At 40.5% G+C, this 20,735-nt stretch overlaps 1 protein-coding gene across 4 annotated transcripts in view; it reads left to right on the forward strand.

Annotated features, from left to right (window-relative positions):
- The window catches only part of SMAD2 (SMAD family member 2), an 82,094-nt gene extending 69,432 nt beyond the window's left edge, over window positions 1–12,662 (forward strand). For 3 of the 4 annotated variants that reach the window (XM_034996040.1, XM_034996038.1, XM_034996039.1), the window contains 4 exons: window positions 12–224; window positions 2,920–3,057; window positions 3,239–3,383; window positions 7,087–12,662. In XM_034996040.1, coding sequence (XP_034851931.1) covers window positions 12–224; window positions 2,920–3,057; window positions 3,239–3,383; window positions 7,087–7,210 — 620 coding nt within the window. In that variant the 3' untranslated portion in view covers window positions 7,211–12,662. The remainder of the gene's footprint in view (window positions 1–11; window positions 225–2,919; window positions 3,058–3,238; window positions 3,384–7,086) is intronic. The other variant, XM_034996041.1, reaches the window with a different exon arrangement.
- The last annotated feature ends 8,073 nt before the right edge of the window (window positions 12,663–20,735 follow it).

The raw sequence follows: 20,735 nt of genomic DNA on the forward strand, positions 1-20,735 counted from the left end.
TTTTTCCCCAGATTTGCAGCCAGTTACTTACTCAGAACCTGCATTTTGGTGTTCAATAGCATACTATGAATTAAACCAGAGGGTCGGCGAGACCTTCCACGCGTCACAGCCCTCACTCACTGTAGACGGTTTCACAGATCCATCCAATTCAGAGAGGTTCTGCCTAGGGTTGCTCTCCAACGTCAACCGAAATGCGACTGTAGAAATGACAAGAAGACATATAGGTATGTGTTTCTCCCTTGTGTGAAGAACCGATGCCGCATACTCATAGTGGGAGCACCATGTGGTTTACCGCATCAAGGGCTTGTGTGCAGTCGCCTGCCTCGTCTGTCATTGTCCGTGCACGGCTTCGCTGCTTTCACAGATCCCACTCTTGCCGCTGGCTTCTGTGTATTTGGCACCCTTGATACTGGGAGGTCCGTCAATTAAAAAAAGGTGTTAAAATTACTTTGCTGAGTCTCTACCAGTCTTAGGATTGTCGTGTTCAGATTTCAGAATAATAATTTTAACAAATCATGACTTTTTTTTTCAGCTTGTTGACATCTCCTAGTATTTCTCCCTCCCGTGAGTTCATATATTAAGTAATTAAATCCGCTCACCATTAATCTGAAGCAAGAGATTTTAAACAAGAACCGCTATTTAATACGTAGTCGAAAAAATAAATCAGGGGATCTCAAAAGGTAGTAGTCCCAATATCCTTTTAGCACGTTTGTGAGGTCAAAACTATTTTCATAATGCTACTAAGATCCTATTAGCCTTTTTCACTCTCATTCACTCGTGAATGTACGGTGAAATATTCCAGAAGCTACAAGACGTGATTTTGCAAGCGACTACATGTAGGATCTGCCGAGAATCCAACTCTCTTCTGTTAAGCCAGGCATTAGAGTTGCAAAAACGTAAAGCATTGCTATTCTCACTAGTTTTGGGGGGGAGGGGAAATTGTTATTTTTCATAACCATGTTATTTACATGAATATGTAATAGGTTTATTATTTAGATTTCTAAATGAATTAATACATTTTTTTTGAATCTCAGTTTTAATATCAAGTGTGGTAAGTTTCCATAGATGCAATCCACATAAACAGCGACTCTTTGGGGTCTCCAGTATTTTTTTGGCAGTGAGGTAAAAAAAAAGTTTGAGTGCCACTAATATAACTGAACATAGTTCTCATTACCTTAAAGGAACCTCTTTTAACCGTAGTTTGCTTCTGTTTCTGATGAATTAACCATCGCTTCTTGTGAGAAATAATGCTGGTCACTAAACAGCAAGTGTGATTCTACGCAGGGCTGTGATGTGGCTCTGTGTGGAATTTCTCAGATCTTGTGTGGTGTGTAAATTTTATGTAATCTTAGGTGTCTTGTGGGTAAGGAGGGCTTCCGAATACTCACCCGACCCTTAACTAAAATAGTTCTGTTTCTGCCTGTGTTTTAATTGGGGTTCTGCATACAGATAACAGAAGGTTTTCTCTTCCATATATACTTCTCTACACAATCTTAGATTGCTGTAATTCTTGGATTGTCTTTTTACTTTTGATTTCTAACTTATCGGGTGGTTTTGATCAGAGACTATAGCCTGGAAAATCTCTCCTGTTTGGATTTAATCTTTTCCTGATGGTCAAGGACATGTTTGGTGGTTTTACAATAGTCTGTGGTCAGGAGAGGTGGGTGTCAGGTTCTGTGTTTATGTGTTAAATCTGGACTGTAGGTTAGTTTTCTTGTGTCGCATAACACGTTCCCACACACTTACCAGCCTGAAACTACACAAAGTTGTGATATCACAGTTGCTGCGGGTCAGGAGTCCAGGCATGGGTTAGGAGTCTTCTCCGGGTCTCAGAAAGGGAGACCGTGGTGTGGACTGGGCCGTGTTCTCGTCTGGAGCTTGAGGTCCTCTTCTGAGCTCATGATTGTTGCAGAGTCCACTTCCCTGAAGTTGTAGCCCCAAGGGCCTCATTTCCTGCAGCCTGGCCGCTAGAAGCTGTTCTCAGCAGCTAGAGGCCACCAGCATTCCTTGCCCTATGGACCCTCAGTCTTCACAGTGAGCCACGGAGAATCTCTGCTGTTGAACCCGCTCGCTCACATTTTGAATCCGCCTTCACCAGGGACAGCCCAGTCCTTTCTAAGGGATATCACCTGATTAAGTCAGGCCCACCAAGAGAGAATCGCCTCTTCTTGAGGTCAGCTGATTTGAGATCTTAATTACATCTGGAAAAACTCCTTAACAGCGGCACCTGGATTCATGCTTGACTGACTAATAGAGATGTATACACACCAGGGGTGAGAACCTTAGGTGCTGTCTTAGATCTCTGCCTTTCATGGTTGGCTTTTTTAAATCCTTTTGTCTCTAATATTTTGTATGTATTTGATTTGTTAGATTCTGAAAGAAGTCTGTTAAAATCTTCCAGCTTATTCTTTCCTTACCTAATTCTGCTTATCTGTCTAGGGATTTAGTTGTCACCTTAATATGTAATTTTAAAAAGGGCAAATGATTCCAATGTCTTGATTTTTATTTGCTTTTTTTCTTAACCTTAGTGGGATTGTTAAGGAAATAGTATTTATTATAGTGAAGGCATATTTACCCAAAGAGTTAATTCCTTTAAACTTAACTCAATTTCTTTTACTTATTTTAAAATAATACATAATTTGTATGAAATTATTTTACTAGCTGTGTACTTTTCTGCATTGTCAAAATACTTTTGATAAGCATGTGTTATATTTGGAAATCAATAAACTCTTTGTTAAAAAACACTTGGAAAAATATAGAGTGGTGTGTTTCACAGTTAGGCTTCAGAAAAGCATCGCTATGGGAAGGGTTATCAAAATAGCTTCCATCATTTTAATACTCATCCAAGAAGAGACTCTTCCAAAGTCATGCTGAAACAGGAAATGTTATAAAACTAATCCCGTATGTATTTTGTTTTAGGGAGAGGAGTGCGCTTATATTACATAGGTGGAGAAGTTTTTGCTGAGTGCCTAAGTGATAGTGCAATCTTTGTGCAGAGCCCCAACTGCAATCAGAGATACGGGTGGCACCCCGCAACAGTGTGTAAAATTCCACCAGGTATGGATACACCAGTGTCAGTCGACCCATCCTGTCAACCTGCTGAGCTTTTCTAGTTGCAGTTAATTTTAGGAATCGGGGGATGATTTGCATGCTCATTTTTTAAGATCTGTTGCCCTTTAAAAATTACTGCCTTACAATGATATTCTTTTTACACAGTTTTTACTTTTTTCAATCATAGGCTGTAATCTGAAGATCTTCAACAACCAGGAATTTGCTGCTCTTCTGGCTCAGTCTGTTAATCAGGGTTTTGAAGCCGTGTATCAGCTAACTAGAATGTGCACCATAAGAATGAGTTTTGTGAAAGGGTGGGGAGCAGAATACCGGTATGAAATACATATTCAGTTCTTAAATTTCCACAATGTAATTCTTTTTTCTTCAGTTCTTTCCATCTCCTGAAGTTCCCATGTATCTGTTTTCCTTAAGGTTATGGAGTCAGCAGAGCTTATGCAAAATAACAAAAGGGAGTTGGAGGTCTCTGCACTCACAACTCCTGCAAATGCCTGGGCTGGCATTGCGGAAGGCAGATTTAAGACCTGTTCAGACGTGCATTACTGAAACGTAATGTAGGGTGTGAAATACCATCAAAGGGTATATTTGAAGGCGTATGTCAGTTCATGCAAGGAGAGACATCTTCACTGGGGCTCTGGGAAGGCTTCTGGTAGAGACGGCACACGATCTAGGTTCTGAAAGATGCGTGGCATTTCAGTTAGGCAGGAGGGGTTGGGAAGCTACCATCCTGACACGAGAATGCAGTTCAGTTTGACTGGAGCTCAGAAGGGAAAGAAGAATACGGCTGGACAGCTGAGTTGAGACCAGCTGACTATAAAGTTGAGAGGTAGATAGAAGGGCGTACTTGTCCCGCGTCAGGCACTGGGCCGTGTTTTCAATGCAGTACATCATGCATTTCAGCCTGGCTAAGAATTACTGTTTCTGTGCTCTCTTTTTTTATACGGTTGCAAAAAATGGTTCAAACTAATACTTATTTGGAAATAGGCTTAGAAAAGATTTGATAATTTGCCCAAGGACACTTCGTGAGTGGTGGGGTTGGGACTTGAAAGCTCTCCTTGACTCTTAACACCCTCTCCAAGGATAGTAGTAACAGTTACATAATTGAGTTCTACAGAAGCTAATTTGTCATCAGGGGATAAGATAGGTTAGGTTAGTGCCATATTAAACAATGGATTGGATTCCACATCAGAGAAAGGGAAGACTTCCTTAGCATCTTTAAGGCCAGAACTATAAATAAAATACTTAGTCCTTCTCCAGCTCATACTGCTACTCTCTGGGCACCTGCTGCATATGAAGGCAGAGCAATAGTATTCCTCTTTCATCTGGCAGTTTGGGCCCTTCAGAATGTATTTCATTTCATTTGGACTCGATTTTCTATCTTCAACAAATTTTGGGAGGTGTGTGCCTCTTGAGAGGGTGAGACTTGAGGTCTGCTGGTTGAATACTTTTATAAAAATATATATTGTATTATATATTTTTATCCTAGATTGAAGACTTGTCATTATTTTGTCCAAGTTACAAGAATATAGATGTTACATTAGTGGAATAATTCATTTAATCATTTCCCTTTTGAGGTATGATGCCTTTAAAGAATGCAGAGTTGCTTTTTGCCGTGGACTTGAATTGGCCTGAGTTGATATTAAAAATTAGATTCAAATGGTACTATCTGATACCAGGCGTTTAGGTCACACGTTGTTTTTTTTCTTCACGAGATGAGAATATTACAGAACATGGTAGTAGAAATTTAGTGCAATTAAACATGAACTGCGGGGAGAATTCCACGTCTGTTTGTAGCTCTCCTGCTAAGGACAGTTTTAATTGGTGGAGAGAGGTGCTGCCCTTTGTGCACTGCAGACTCCGCCATTCTTAAAGCCAGAGAGAATTTAAAATCTGTAATTATGAGAAGCAGTAATATACAATATGTTTTTATTGGTATACAGAGTTAGAGATATATCTACTTTGGGTAATAAACTAGTTTCCTTTAACATTTACAGATCTGAATAATGTCAGGTACTTCTAGATCTGTGAACTCTTGGTGGTTGCCAGGAACCTTTTGTCCTTAATGACACTGGAGCGGAGGAGGTAGAGCTAATGGGTAGATTTCTAAAACTATTTTTCAGTTTCTGTAATACCAGCATGTTTGCCAATATAAAGATCAGGAAATGTAGTAAACAGGAAATATAGATGTGCAAGAATTTATATTTAAGTGAGAAAGATACCTGAGTTAAGTGAGTCAGTACTGAAATGAGTAAATAGGTAGGGGATAAATAATGTCTCGGGTGCATTTGTGTGCCCAAATAAAAAGAGTGACAGCCTTCTGAAACCTACTCCCCTGTTCAGTGGCCTGGATTAAGAATTAGTCCTGAAGATTCAGCTAATCTAGTAGTAAATGATCTGATTGAAGACAAACTGAGAAATACGCAGAATTCAGCAAATGACAGAATCAGAATTAAAAGCGATCTTGGCAAAAGCCCGCAGAAGGCCTGATCTGAGGGAGAGCTAGAAGGCAGGAGGAACTTTCTCTGAGGAGCAACAGGACGAACAGAGAAGGGGAAGATGGATAAGGGTCAGTCTTGCCTCTGCCTCCTGGATGATGTGAGTTAACTTGGGAAATGTGCTGGTGCAATTTTAAGCTGCATAAACCAAAGTGTACTATCTAAATCAAAATAAGGTAGTGAGTTTGTGCGGGTCAGATTTGAGGTTGTGCTTTTATGTTCCACGTATCATGTTTTAGAAATGATCGCATATCAGCATGTCTCACAGTGTATGTCTCAGACCCTGAGACAAGGATTCAAATGCAAGGAGTTTATTCAGGAAATGGAGGAAGCACTGGTAAGGAAGGAGGAAGTAGGGAAGTGAGGTAGGGGAGGGAAGGCAGCCAAAAGCATTATTAAGCCATCTGCTGTATTGGGTGGGTCATTAGAGCTATTCCCCTAAGAAAACATGGGAAACAGTAACGAACATGCAGAATTCTCCCACCCAGAAGGAAAGGAAACTGGGCATTTAAATGCCAGTTCCCGTGTCATTGGGTGGGGGCTGCTACCGGGGAGCTTCATTTCCTAGCACTTGTAGTCTGCTACACACGTGGCCAGAGCAGAGAAGTTCTCAGGCACAGAAAGTCAGACACGCACCACTGGAAGTTGGCTAGAGAACACTGAAAACTCTGAAGGGTATAGTGGGGCGCTGACTAGAGAAAACCACATCCTTTGAAATACAGTTTTAAATTTTATTGAACATGTGTCACTTGGAGATGAAGAGTTGATAATGGCCTTTTCTCCTGCTTGAAGGGCTGTCACACTGAAGAAGCAAGCTGACTCACCGACTTACTGTATGTAATAAGGCAGAACGCAGATCAGTACGTGCAAGTGACAGGATGTCATTGAACAGTTTGTAGTTCCCACAGTCACATTATGTCGAAGTACTAGAGGTGTTTCTTATTAAAAGCCGGGGATGTTGCTCATTGGCTTAGTCAGGGAAAGCCGAACTCTAGCTCTGAACATTCTGTGATAAGCTTCGGTCAGAATTCTTTTTTTTTGGTATGCTTGAAATTTGAACCCTGTTCCATTTAGACTTTACTTGGTATTTGAGTATCCTCTGCTCTGTGGTTGATTAGTAAGTAGGGTGACTGTATCTGCCGGTTTGCTTAGGACAGTCCTGGTTTGAGTCTTGTCCTAGCCTGATTATCATTAGTGACTCTCTTCACGCTTAAAGGTGTGTCAGTTTGGATGGTAAGTAGCCAGGTCACCCTCCTAATTTTAATTTGAGGAGAAGAGAATGTTTTTGTTAATTTCTTTAAAAGCAAAAAAAAAAAAAAAAGTCATTAGAAATATTTTGTTAGACTTTGAGGATTAAATACTTTTCAAAGTAATAGCTATCCTGACTTAATACTTGTTCAAAAGAATGTTGGTTTTAGTATATACAGCCTTTTAATTTATCTAAATTCTTAATGCCTGTCGCTAAACATCGCCATGGTCTTTTAATTTCATAATTCTTTTCTTGTATTATTCTTTTAAATAGAAGGCAGACGGTAACGAGCACTCCTTGCTGGATTGAGCTTCATCTGAATGGACCTCTACAGTGGTTGGACAAAGTATTAACTCAGATGGGATCCCCTTCAGTGCGTTGCTCGAGCATGTCATAAAGCTTCGTCACCACTCAAGTCCCATCAAAAGACTTAATGTAACAACTCTTCTGTCATAGTATTTGTGTGTGGTCCCCATGGACTGTTTACTGTCCAAAAATTCAAGAGAGAAAACAGCACTTGAGGTCTCATCAATTAAAGCACCTTGTGGAATCAGTTTCCTATATTCGAATATTAGATGGGAAAATTAGTGTCTAGAAATACCCTCCCATACAGCAGAAAGAGAAGATTTTAAAGACTTCACGGATGTCTTGTTGGGCATAAAACTGAGTGTCCCAAAGGTTTATTAATAACAGTAGTAGTTCTGTGTACAGGTAATGTATCATGATCCAGTATCACGGTATTGTGCTGTTTATATACATTTTTAGTTCGCATAAATTCGGTGTGTGTGTGTGCTGCTTCTTGATTTAGGCAAGCCTTTATAAAGTTACAGTACCTAATCTGTTATTCCCACTTCTCCGTTCTTTTTGTGCGTCTTTTTTAATATATAATATATATCAAGATTTTCAAATTATCATTTAGAAGCAGATTTCCCTTGTAGAAAAACTAATTTTTCTGCCTTTTACCAAAAATAAACCCTTGGGGGAAGAAAAGTGGATTAACTTTTGAAATCCTTGACCTCAATGTGTTCAGTGGGTCTTAAACATTCATTTTGTGTTATTTACTGCTAAATCTCACTAGATGGAAACTTTGCAGAAAATCTTTCCAGACCTCTTCTCCATTCCCACTTTTGCCCTGATAACCAAAACCGTGTAGCATGACATCCATCACTAGTCATGGTGGCTCGGATACTGCCAGCAGCAGTTAGTTCTGGGGCACAGTACGAGTTCATTCCGGGGTAAGTCCCTTTGTCTCACATCAGATTTCAACGGATAGTAATAGACTTGTGTAACCAAGCAGTCTGTCGATTGATCCTGACACCTCGTCAAAACACAAATGGCAGTATAATTATTTTCAGGGAAATGCTACAATTACTTCAGTATATTTATCCTTTTTTTAAAGCCAATCTATAGATATAAACAGTCTTTTTTAAAAGCTATTTTAAAATATTTCAATAGCAGACCTAGTGCTCTCTGAGTTTTCATTTGATTCCATTACCGGATTGTATTATGAAATGGACCTTTTGTAAATGTAATTGCTTCTGCAGAATACCTACAAAAGTGATGCTGAGGTATGATCAGCAGATAAGGGCCATCTGTTTTTAAAGTATGTTGTATTAAATTTGTAAAATCTATGTTATTTTACATAATTATGAATTCAGAATTTTAAACATTGGGGGAGAAGGAGTTGAGCAAGTTTTTTAGCCTATAATTACCTACAGTCTGAGCTGTTCTTAACTAATCCTGAATGTGTGGTTGACTATTATAACCAATGACATTTTATGCTCTGTGGCTAGAGGAGATTCCAGAAGCTCTGTTGGTAGTCCACTCGGTGGCAAATAATCCTTATGTCTGATGTTGACTCTGCCGTTTAAATAGTTCTTGTTTTCATCTCTTGAGAAAAGGGAAATAGCCACTCCTGACCCCCTCCTAGTAAATTTTCAGATTTTTGGAGATAGATACCTTTGGTACTTGTTCTTTGAAACCATATTCAGCTGTCTCTACTGTATCATTTTCAGTACTCTCAGCATTTGATTGTTTTCTACTAGGTATCCCCCCATTTTCCTATATTTGTGTGTACATGTATGTGGTCATGCAGACTTGGTATAGTAATTTTTTATTCTTTCAACAAATAGTTACTGTTCACCTGTTTGTGTGCGCCAGGAACTTTCTTTGCTTTGGGTCAAGGTGAACAAGTTCGATCCGGTTCCGGCCATGGCTGAGACATCAGTTACTATAACCCTTAATCAGCTCACTTGTCTGTGAAGGAGATAAGCAGGGAACTGTGGTGGAGCATAGCAGGGAAGGCTTCTCTAAGGAAGTGATGCTTGAGCTGACATTTGACGTGAGAAGGGGAGCAGGCCATGGGGAGAGCCTGGGAGATTGGCACTCCCGGCAAGGAGAAAGGCATCAAATGCCAAGGTTCATTGTGAAGGAAACTCGCTATTAGGTCTTCATGCTTACACAGAAGTCTCTGCCCAGATCCAAACTTGGGGACCAGAAGGGTTCTACAATATGTAATAGTTGAGGGTGGCCTTACTTCGTGATAGATGGCTTCCTGTGTCCCACGGATAACTACTGTCAGACCGGCTGGAGAGAGCCAGTGCAGCCTCTGCCCTTTGGAAGGCTTTAACTTCCTCGAGAACTTGCAGTGATGTCAGGGAACAGTGCTGGGGGCGGAGAAAACTCTGAAAGTGGCAGAAGGGCCTGGCAGTTAGTCAGTCTTGGATGGAGGTGTTTAGCGAAGCAGTGCCGAGGACAGCATTCCAGCGGTGGTATGCCCCTACAACTGTGTTGGGCTTCATCCCTACAGTATTAAACTGGGACTCAGCTCTTTGGAAATACCTGTTATACTGAGCACTTAACACCTGTCCAGCAGTTGACTCCACTGGTGTTCAGTAATCTTACATGCCTTTTTAGGAGACGCTATTTCTTGCATTCTATTTTGTCTACTGCAGCTTAAATTTTGTTGATTCCCCTCCCCCCCCCACCGTTATTGGGGTTGTTTCCATTCTTCTGAGTGATAAGTTCTCCATGTTGAATTTTGTCTCTATTTAAATGAGCAGCATTATGCAGAATTCCCCCTCCACCGGGCTGGTAACTTTCTTGGTTTCACGTGAGAACTGAGTGAACACGTTTTTCCATCACATTTCTAAGATGGACGGTGGTTGCAGTCAAGTCCGTTGAGAGCCGCCGTAGGGAATCGGAGGCTGGTGATGTTCCCATTGACTTTGGTTTAACCAGTGGCAGCTTCGTTTTTATTCTGTAATGGAGTTTATATAGATTTCTTTTTAAAAAAGAGTTTTACGGCTTAAAAAAAAAAGTTTGAAAAGTCTGTGTACGCACTGTTTAGGATTAAAACACATGAGTGGACTTTGGCCCACCTTTTGGAACAACCCTGCTTGTGTTCTTTTCTCCTGCTTCAGGGAACCTTCCTGATGAGGTTCGACCTAGACCAGTTATACTAATTATACATTATGTCATCCATTCATTCAGTAAACATTTATTGATGTCTGCCCTTTACCCAGCCACAGTGCTAGGTGCTGAGTAATGAAAAGATGGCTAGGATTTAGTCCTGGCCCTCAAGCTGTGGGGTTACTCCTCTCTCAGGACCTTTCACTCTGCCAGAAGGAAATCTCCCTAATTTTTCTTGAAAAAATATTCTTATTCGGCACTCTTATTCTAAGTACATAATTGCAAATTGTTTAATATCTAGCGTTTTTCTTAACCTTAAACCATATCAGTTTTGCTTGATTCATCTGCCTTCGAACTTACCAGATTTTCCTCCTTTGTCAAAATAATTTTAATTTCAATTTATTTGTGCCTTTTAGGTTGGTTTCAATCAAGACTAAGACTTTGAAGGTGAAAAACAATCAGTCTGGTCTCTTGCTAATTGAAATCAAGTAAAAGATTATATATGCCCAGTTGGTTTCTCTACCTCTTCCGAAAGCTGTCCAAATACACCTTGAAGATCTTTCTGTCTTTTTTAAATTATTATTTAATAATTAAACACTTGAGCATTTATTCAGTACTCAGTACTCTCCTGGTCTGGTTGATGGTGAGTTATAAAGTAACACAGAAAATGTTCACCTTACTTAAAATTTGTCTTTATGTTCAGATATTTTCGTAGCTGCACATGATAATTTCACAGACTGCCCCCCTTCCACACCATTTCTCCTGTATCTCTTTAGATAACTAGGTAGTCTGTGGACATAAGCAACACATGATCCTTTCTCTTACTCTGCTCTAACTCATCGATGGTTCAGACATGACAAATTATTGCCCAGTTTCTTTGCTTGATGAGCTTTACTTTGCTAAATTCTTGATATTCATCAACAACTGTATTCTTCCTCCCCTTCTCATAACAGACTGCATCCCTTGTGGTCTTGCTGGTTGCCCTCTTCCTTGCCAACCATGTTTTATCTGCAGACATCAGAATGTTTCTCTCCATTGAACTTTACTAAAGACCAAAAAGGATGGTGCTTTTCATACCCAGGGTCCTAATTTCTTCACCATGAAGGTAGATGTTGTTCCACTTGGTCAGTCACTTAAATCTTACAAATGGCTCAGAAATTCCCTCCAGTTAAATGTCTTTGTGACTTAACAAAGGGCATGAATTATAGATTGTATTTTAAGTTATGTTTAGGATTAGGAACTTTTCCAGCAGTTGCAGCTAATGATTTTCCTGTAATACTAGCCCATTTCCACCTTGGAGCATATTGGATTGTTGTGTTTAGTACAATCAAGAGTAATGAAGGTAGTGAGTGGTCTCCAGAGGTAGTCAGAATCCTACTGTTGAGTTCCTTTTATATCTTCCTTTTCAAGTTTTCATGACTATTTTATCTGTTCAGACTACCTTTTATGCGTGGGGATTGAGGGGTAAACCATCTCCTGGAGTGGCATTCCTGTGTTTGGAGCCTCAACCAGGAAATGTCAGGTATACTAGAGACAGACAGCCTCATCATAGCCTTTATGATAACTTGTCTAATGTGTCCATGTAATTTCTTGATATTATAGGTAACTTTATATATATAGCATAACTGCCTTAAATCTTTTTAGTAGGAAATAAATTGTATAACATGTGTATGGATTTATGTATACATACACACTCCTAGAAAAACCTGAACAGTAGGGGTCATTTATCTGCTTACATTTTAACACCGTTGAATGGTTCTGTTGTTTAAATCTCTGATCTCAGTAAAAGTTTCCTAATATGCTTGCAGACGTTTTCCTTTCAGATCTTCACAGAGTAATTTATTTATTCTGCCAGAGTCGTGATTTGGTGGTTTAGTTAGTATGCCATTTTTAGGCAGCTTGATAATTAAGAATCATAACTGGAATTCATGAACATCAAAACGGCAACAGACACCCACTCATTAAATTATTACATATCCAGTGGTCTCTGGAAGGTACTAGTTTAGCATTAACTTTTTTTTTTTTTAAATGTTGGATTGCCTCTCCCTGTTCTTTTCCTCTTGGTTTAAGATTGCTAAGCTGCTTAAGATACTGTGGGAAGTAGCACCACCAAGTCAAGTTGTCCTGTAGTTTTGGCCGAAGGTGGTTCAGATCTAATTTTCTTAGCTGTACTCAACAGAAATGGATTTCCCAAAGTTCTTTGGGTCATCTCTGATTCACAGAGGATCTGACCAGAGTGTGTTAGCCTAGGTTAACTTCAGCATCGATTGGTTTGCTGCCATGAGATCCATAATAGACCCCAAATTTCAGCCACTGGTTGAGATGTAAGGGCCCTTGGAAGAATAATGCTAATGGCTAATGGCAGTGAGAAGGATTCGTGAATATCAGACAAAGGGCTTTTAGATTTCTCTTCAAAACAGTTCCTGGAAAATGATGTCCTACTCTCCAAAAAAAGAGGAAAGAATAAAAAAGCTCTTAGTTTCTCCAGCATTTTCAGTTTGCTCTTTTGGGTGGGGGGTTAGGCATTTACTTCCTATTTCTAATTAAAGATAATTTATTGAACCATGAAATCCATAATATATTGATAAAAGGACGAAAGTGAAGTTTTAGAATTCTAAAAATACTTCACTATGTATTTTCCATCTCACACTCCACTTTTCTTCTTTCTCTCTGTGGCTTTAAAGCTCTTGGCTATTTTATGCTGTTAGTCACTAGATAACTTGCCACATTTCTGGTTCTATATTAAGTTCTACCCTTTACAATGCCGTAGCAGCAAGTTGATTCTCAGCATCTGTCTGTAGGGATAGAAGTCTTACTAAAGTCTTTTCTCCCAAAGAGATTTTCCTTTTTTCAGTAAGTCCCTTAAGAGATATGTCAGTCTCATCATTCACATTCTTGGATTATTCAAACAAAAAAAGATACATTGGTGAGAAAGAATAGGGTGCTTTTCTGGTGAGTGTATGTACCTGCTTTAAGAATGTAGTCATTTTTTGGTTTATGTAACTAATATACATACAGATTAATGAAAATTGGGGGAAATAATCACATATGTAGCAAGTCGGTAACCTGCATGGATATAAGTTTTTTTGTTTTTGTTTTTGTTTTTGTTTTTTTAATCCTGTTTCTGGCAAAATGCAGAACCCAAATTGGTCACTTTTAGACCAACTTTACCTCAGGCTTCATTTTTGGTTTTCTGACCCTGACCTTTAAGGCATAAATATTTGTATCTTTTTATTAGTGATAGTGAAGCTGTGACACAAACCATTTTTATACAAGAGGGCAAAACAAGAAAAACTAAAGGGTAAGATGAAAGCAGTTGTGCAGTTGTTGAACTAGATCACAGCATTGTAGGCAAAATAAAAGTGTTCATATCTGAGAATACTCTTTGCCATCTCTTCCCAAGGCCAGACCTGCTGGCAGAACGCTGTTAAAAGTAACAATTCAGGGCCTTTATAGTCTGAGGGGAATATCTCCAGTTGGCAGTCTTTTCAGTATATGAAGCAAGAATGTGGGAAATACTTGGCAAAGAGTGTTTTCACCTAAAAAAAGAGAATGAAAAGACATATAAAACTGATTTATTCATTTAGCTCTGAAAATCTCAAAAAGATTCAGTGAAATACTATATAACTGGACAAAACCAGAAGGACCTTTAGAGGATTTGTCTGAAAACAGGTTTCAGGAATGAACTTTTATATACACTGATCAGTCATTTGCTTAGGGTACTACCGACTATTAAAATCGACACCGTTAAATAAGGTATGAGTGGACTTCCTAGGAGCTAGCCATTAGTAAGCATCCTCAAAAATTTTTTTGAGCTGATGCCCGCATAGGTAGCTTTCTGCTCTTGAGAATTCTTTTCCCTAGTGATCCTAAGGGAAGAGTGAGTGGTGCGCCCAAGGTGACCGACGGCCCCGGGGTGCTTGGGACTGAGACATTCCCTGGCTGCAGGACTTTTTGTTCCAAACCAGGGGAAGTCCTGGGCACACCGGGAGGAAGGGTCACCCTAGGTGTTTTTGTGATTGACCCTTACTCCCTTAAACGTTGTAATCGTTGGAATTACGTTCAGCTGTGTTCGGGTTGTCAACATTTCCAATATTTGGATAGGCGTCCTCCAATCACTTATTACTGTGGGTGGAATGTGAGATTCGTAACCAATAACTGCTGTGGACCCAACGTGGTGGTAAGACAAACACTTAGGAATCCAGGGAAGGTAACCGGGGCTTTAATGAAACAGAGAAGAGGCAACTAGATAGCGAAGTTCTTCAGAACTTGTGTGTGTATGGAAGTACAAATCATGTCTTGATGGGGTTAAATCTCATCTGAAGTTTGACTTTTTAACAGTAAGCAAAAACTGAGTGGTATTGTGGATTTCTTTTCGCTTGAGGGAAAATCTGGCCTTTCATGCTCTGTCCTCTGCTACATTCCCCAGACTGTCCTGCTCAGGAAGCCAGAATGTAGTGTTTATTCTCAGTGAATGTTGTATTGAGATTACCGAATGCATCAGCCAATGGCAGGTGAAGGAATTGGGTGTCCTGATCCAGACTGAGCAGTGCCCTCAGTTTTGGTGGCCCCCGACCCCTCAGGTGCTTACCAGCTAGGACACCAACCCCGGGAGGTGAGATTTTTCTAATAGAGCATTAATTCTGTAATGCAATATGCCGGATGCAGAGTCTGTTGTTGTTTGCCTGTGGTCCTCAGAGCCTGCATCCTCTGTGCACTGTGATGTAGACGGTAGATGTGTTCTTTGTAAGCTTTAATCCTGTGGTTGTCAAAAGTACGACGTGGTTCCACTTTTTTTTTTTTAAACGATGAGCTGAGGCTTTATTGCAGCTGGTTTTCAAGTTAAAATTGCGAAATACTGATTTCCTTCCCCCCGCCCACACCAAATATTTTAGTCTATTTAAAGTACAAAAAAAAAAAAAAAAATAGTTCTACTTAAGGAAACATTGCTTAAATGTCCTGTGATTTCTGGTCAATTTTTATATATATATTTGTGTGTTGTCTGTATGTGCTTTCACTTTTTACCTTGTTTGCTCTCTACCTGTGTTAACAGTACTTTCACCATTGAAAGGTGAACATTTTTCCTAGCATTAAAAAGAAAAAGCCATTTGAGTTGTTTACCATGTTATTATGGGATTAAATTTTAATTGTTTTAATTGATTTTAATTTAAACTGATCTTTTTTAGAGGGGGTTACATTTTGCTGTCCATGCCCTAAATGATACGGAAACAGAGAAATGTGTGTGTATTTCACATACTGGCAGTATGATATTGAGGGATCATCTTTTTTAAGTTTTTTAAGTTTAGTGTTATATAAAAAGTTTACTCCCCTCCCTGGCAGACAGACAGTACTGCTTAATTACCCCCCCCCCCCCCCCCCCCCCCCGCCAAAACACACAGGTAATGCCACCCAACAGTGCTGGTAAATTACACATTTTAGTTTATTCCGGAGCCTGCTTGTGCCAAATTAATGGTCTCTGATACACATCATCTGTGCTGCAAACAAAAACAGACTAGAAGGTGAAATTCACACTTACTCTCCAAATACACTCTTAGCAAAAAACAAAACAAAACAAACTTTTGTAAGATTTCCATTGAAAAATCTTAGGTAAGACACAGCTTACTCATAATTAGTTATATTGACATGAATAATTGAAAACGCTAAATAACTTTTTAGATCAGCCAATTCCTTTGTGCCTTGCAAGAGCTCAGCTCCTTGGATGAATCAGTACTTCTCTGGTTAGCAGACTGCTTTCTTCAAATCATTGAAAACAGACACACTTTAGGATGCAACACAAGGAGCCTCAGAAGCTGAAATCCACTGCCCTGCTTGGCCTTGAATGGCCCAGGGACTGGCATGGCTTCATCAACCATGGTACATTGGTAAAAGCCTATGTAAACAAACCCTACTTACATTTCCACACCATAGAACTCTATATAAACAATCCAAAAGGAACCTTACAGCATCACTGCACTTGACAGATGGCTAGAGGAGATCCTTTTCCACCGTCACCTCATCCTGGGAACATTCCTGCTCATTAACCTGTTGTGAAACTGGTTTTCTGCACCAGGAGATTCTCATTAGAACCAGTGTCCATAATTGCACATACTCATCAAGGGGCTGAAGACTAGGGGGGATGTATGTGGTACGTTTGGGTTTTTATCCCCATTTGGCAAATCCTTTTTTCCCCCTTGCTTCAAAATAGATTGAAAGCCCTTTAGTTTGGAAGCAGTCCTGTTACCATCAAACTGATGTATTCCGGTGTGGTCATTTTAAGCGCCTGATACGTCCAAGGTGAAGACCGTGTTCATTTGCTACTCAAGAACCTATTTGCAGCAGGCAGTTGTCCAGCTTCCTTTTTAACAGACTCATCCTTTTCATCAGAATATAAAGATGAGCCCAAAGTGAAAATTAAAAATTCACAAATGTAGGAATCCAAAAGAAGTCAAAGGCTTACTTAAAAGCTATTTTCTGCAATGATGAATGGGTTTGGGAATATTTGTAGAATTGGTTTAACTAATGGTTATTTTGTAAAAAAGCAAATGTCATGCTGGTTTGCACATAGGAAGACAATTACATTTTTAAAATCAACCACAATACTAGAAGGCAAGAACATTGAATCACATCTGGGTAACAAGTTCAGGGATAAGCCACAACAGACTAAGCCTGCCTTTAGGAAGCAGCAAGAATGCGTTCCTGTGCTCCAGGGTGAGCTACGTGACCTTATGATCGGTTATGGGGCAGATGGAGTTTGAGATAGTGACTGACCACCACATTTACCTTCTGTCTTCAGTAGTTTTGTCAGCTGCCTCTGCACCTACCTTATTGCTAAGAGGAAGTAAGATTGCTTAAAAAATGTTTAAAGCCCTTTAGGAAGGATGATCGCCGAGGAAGGAGGTGCTTCTGAATAATGTGCAGTAAGAGGATGGACAAAATCCCATCGAAGCACGGTATTCAAGAATGCATTGACTGTGGACGGATGGAGAGGACTCGAGAACTCTTGGAGCCAAACATGCTTGCGGCTTTGAATGTGCACCAAAGCCGGACGACCCCGCTGAGCTACTGCTGTGTACGGTGAGCAGAAAATGGACAGCCACAAGCTAGGCAGCTGCAAGCCCACGCCTAGTAATAGAGCCTGGGTCCCAGGAGGTAACAGCCAGAGGTAGCTGTACAGCACCTTGAGTTTTATCATCGACAGTGAGATTGTGCCACCTTGCAGGCCGTCTGGGGCAAAGGATGGGAGAGTCCCGGCCATGGCCCCAGCCAAAGAGGGGATGCTTGTTTGGCATGGGGTGTTGAAACACGTGTGTGTGTGTGTGTATTGATGGAACAGCTTTTTGCTCACGTACAGCTAGAGATTATTAATCTGGAGAACCCTTTGGAATCTTATGCAGGATTTTGTGTATATGTAGATTTTTCTGATGAGAAGTGGCCATCATCAGAGGCCTTAACCACTTCCCAACAGTGATTCTCCATTGAGACCACCTATCTTGAACTTCAGCTAGAATTTACTCCAATTTTAAATCTTGTTCAAGTTTTATTCATGAGACACCTTATCTCTAAACTAGACTTGATCCCACTTTTAAATATAAATGCCATATAAATAAGATTTTAATGCAAATGATGACCTACTTTGAAATGATTGAAGCTTGTCTGTTTGGACTGCAGTGGGAAAAAGTAAGATTTAAACGAGCCTAGCTTAACATCTGGAATAAAAGTATTCTAGGTTGCCTTTTTATATTGAAAATCTTTATCTTGAAAAAAAACAGATTTGTTGTCTTTGTTTTACCCAAGAACCACAAATTACATCGTCCCAACTTTTAAATCAAGATCTTGAATAATAGTGTGTGGTAGCACATTTTAAAAACGTATTTAGTCCATCACAAACACATTTTCTAAGGAATTGAATTTTATAGAGCTAATTGAATGCTTTCATCTGTAACAGAATTAGTGGCCTGCAAACCGCCCTGGTTTCTTCCTATGCTCTGAAGTTGTCAAAAGGGACTTTTCCACTGCAAGTAACTTGCATAAAGAAGTATAAGGCAGGGGAAATTCAGTTTTTAAACTCTAAATGACAACCACTGACAAACTGTTATACTCTAAAGAGCTTAACTATTTTATTAACTAAAGCATTATTTTCTTGTCTTTTATCATTTCAGTATCCAGGTGCTTAAATTTTACATAAATATAAAATCGAACACGTTAATAAAACCAAGTGAGATTTGGCAAACTAAATTTGGAGTTTCTAGCAATGTCTATATAACCTCTCGTGGTGTGATTTTCATCTGCCAGATGTCAGCTTCATTCTCTCCTCTGTGTCCTGTTTCCCCCTTTTCTGCTCTACCCCTATAATCCCTGCACGTAAACCCTTAGAAAAAACTACCTTCTCTTAGAATATTTCGTTGATTTGTTCCTATATTTTTTAAGAACTGAAATCACAAACGGGAGAGAGGTCTAAGAATCTGGGTGGTTACTACGTTCTTTAAAAGATCACCTGTGAAAATTGGTACCTATTTTGTGTGTCCAGCATTCCCTCATTTAACATTTGCCCGTGGGTGTGCTTTTTTCCTCATCAGTACTACCGCCAAGAAACAACTGATCTTCAGATTTACAATTTACAGATTTAGTGATTGGCTGAAGAGGGGTGTTGAACATAAAATCCTTTAAGGTAACAGCGGGAAATAGAGGCTCTGTATAATTCAGGTGGTCTGGGTGTTTCTCAGCTGGGAATAGCAGTATCCTGAGGGTCATTTAAGCCACAGGAATGCTAAGTAAGGGTGGAATGCTTGAAGGAGACCGCCCTGTCACGGTCAAATACTTCGGTTATCTTGGATGATGGAATAAAAACCCCCGCTGCGTTCTTTAAACAAACTTTTTCTGTCTTTAATGACTTTGGACAGAATAACATTCTGCTGGTTTGAAGCCTTGGTTATCATTTCTGACGTCATGGAAAATGTAACTAACTCGGAATCCGAGGTCTTGGGTTTGCGCCCTGATTCTGCCAGGGGATGGTGACTTTAGATAAACCATGCCATCAGACTGCCTCCAGTTCCTCATTTCCCCAGATCCCCCGAAATGAGGAAGTGACTTTTGAGGGCGGCTGTGAGGATTAAACAGGAGCCCTCAGCACGAAGTCGGTGCTCGGGCGCAGATGACTGAATCTGCGGGGCCTGCCAGAGGGAGGAGCAGGGAACTGTGAGAGCTCCTCTCTCTCGCAGGAAAGTTGCAACAGATGTCACACTCTGAGGTGTCCAATGAAAACCTACTGTAGCAATTCTCTGTTGCCCCTAAAGTAATGCAGGACAAACAGGAAGAACAGTGGCGTGCAACAGTAGACGTTTACTTCGTTCGGGAGTCCGGTCCGTGATTTGGGCCGGGTGGCTCTGGGCAGACCTTCCTGTCCTGCCCGGCTCACCTTGGAGTTGGCCTTGCCTGGAGTGACTCAGCCCTCTTCCATGTCCCTCTCGTCCTCCATCCGCTAGCCCACGGCCCCTTGCAAGTCTGCGTGCTGCCTGCTGACCGGCACCCCCCAGAAGCAAGCCGCAGGGCTCGGCCGCGGAGTGGAGTGGCCAAGGGCCGGTGACACGGAAGGATGAAGAATGGGGGCTCTCCGTGCACTCCATCCACCACACCCGGGCTTTGTGTCGTCCCACTGGTGAACCTGTTTGCCAGGGAAGAGAAGTGTGAGACGCTGAACAGATCCCAAGCCGGGGTCTGCTTGGTTCAAGTGTTTTTTGTTTTTTTTGTTTTTTAATTTCTGGAGCGTTCAGTAGAAGCCTATTTTAACATACACCATGAAGGTGAGTTAGAACCAAATGAGTATATTTTCTGTCTGCTCTAGGTTGATCATTGGGGTTGCTCCTGCCACTATCCCATGACTGGAATTAACACCCACTAAGCTCAGCCTCGCATGTGAAGAGTCCACTTCATAAATGAGGTAAAAGGAAGCATTCACTTCAGAGAAAATTTTCATGATAAGCATTTACGTTCATTAGTACCGTAACTTCCAGAACATTTCTGGGACTTCTTCAGTGCAAAGATGGTATCTATACACCTGCTGTACTCCGTGGTGGCCGTCTTTGGGAGCGGGGAGTGCTTTAGGGAAGCTTCACCAATGATCATGCACCAGCAACGATCACAGTATGTTGTAACTCTGACACAGATTTTTAAGAAGGAAACACTGCAATTATCCGTGCCCTGTTTCCATCTTACATTTTTATATTATGAATCAAGAATAGTCTGGAGAGTCTGAGTCTCTGCTATGGAGGAAGTTAGGAAGTGAGCATCTCTTCGGTGGTATGGCTATGCTTGGTAGCCCGAGAAAGTGGAGTTGACCTCAGCCTTCAGCATTTTTGTGCCCAACATTTATTTACATTTTTCAGAGCACTGAATATTTCTCCTTGAATACATGTTTAAATGGGCTCCCCTTCCCCACACTCCTCTTTAATGGTCACAGGAGTCCTTTTGATTATCACATTCATGTAAATACACAAAGGTATTTTGTAGTCTTA

The sequence above is a fragment of the Mirounga leonina genome, unplaced genomic scaffold, assembly GCF_011800145.1.
Source record: "Mirounga leonina isolate KUSES-001 unplaced genomic scaffold, KU_Mleo_1.0 Mir_93, whole genome shotgun sequence".
Classification (NCBI taxonomy): Eukaryota; Metazoa; Chordata; class Mammalia; order Carnivora; family Phocidae; genus Mirounga; species Mirounga leonina.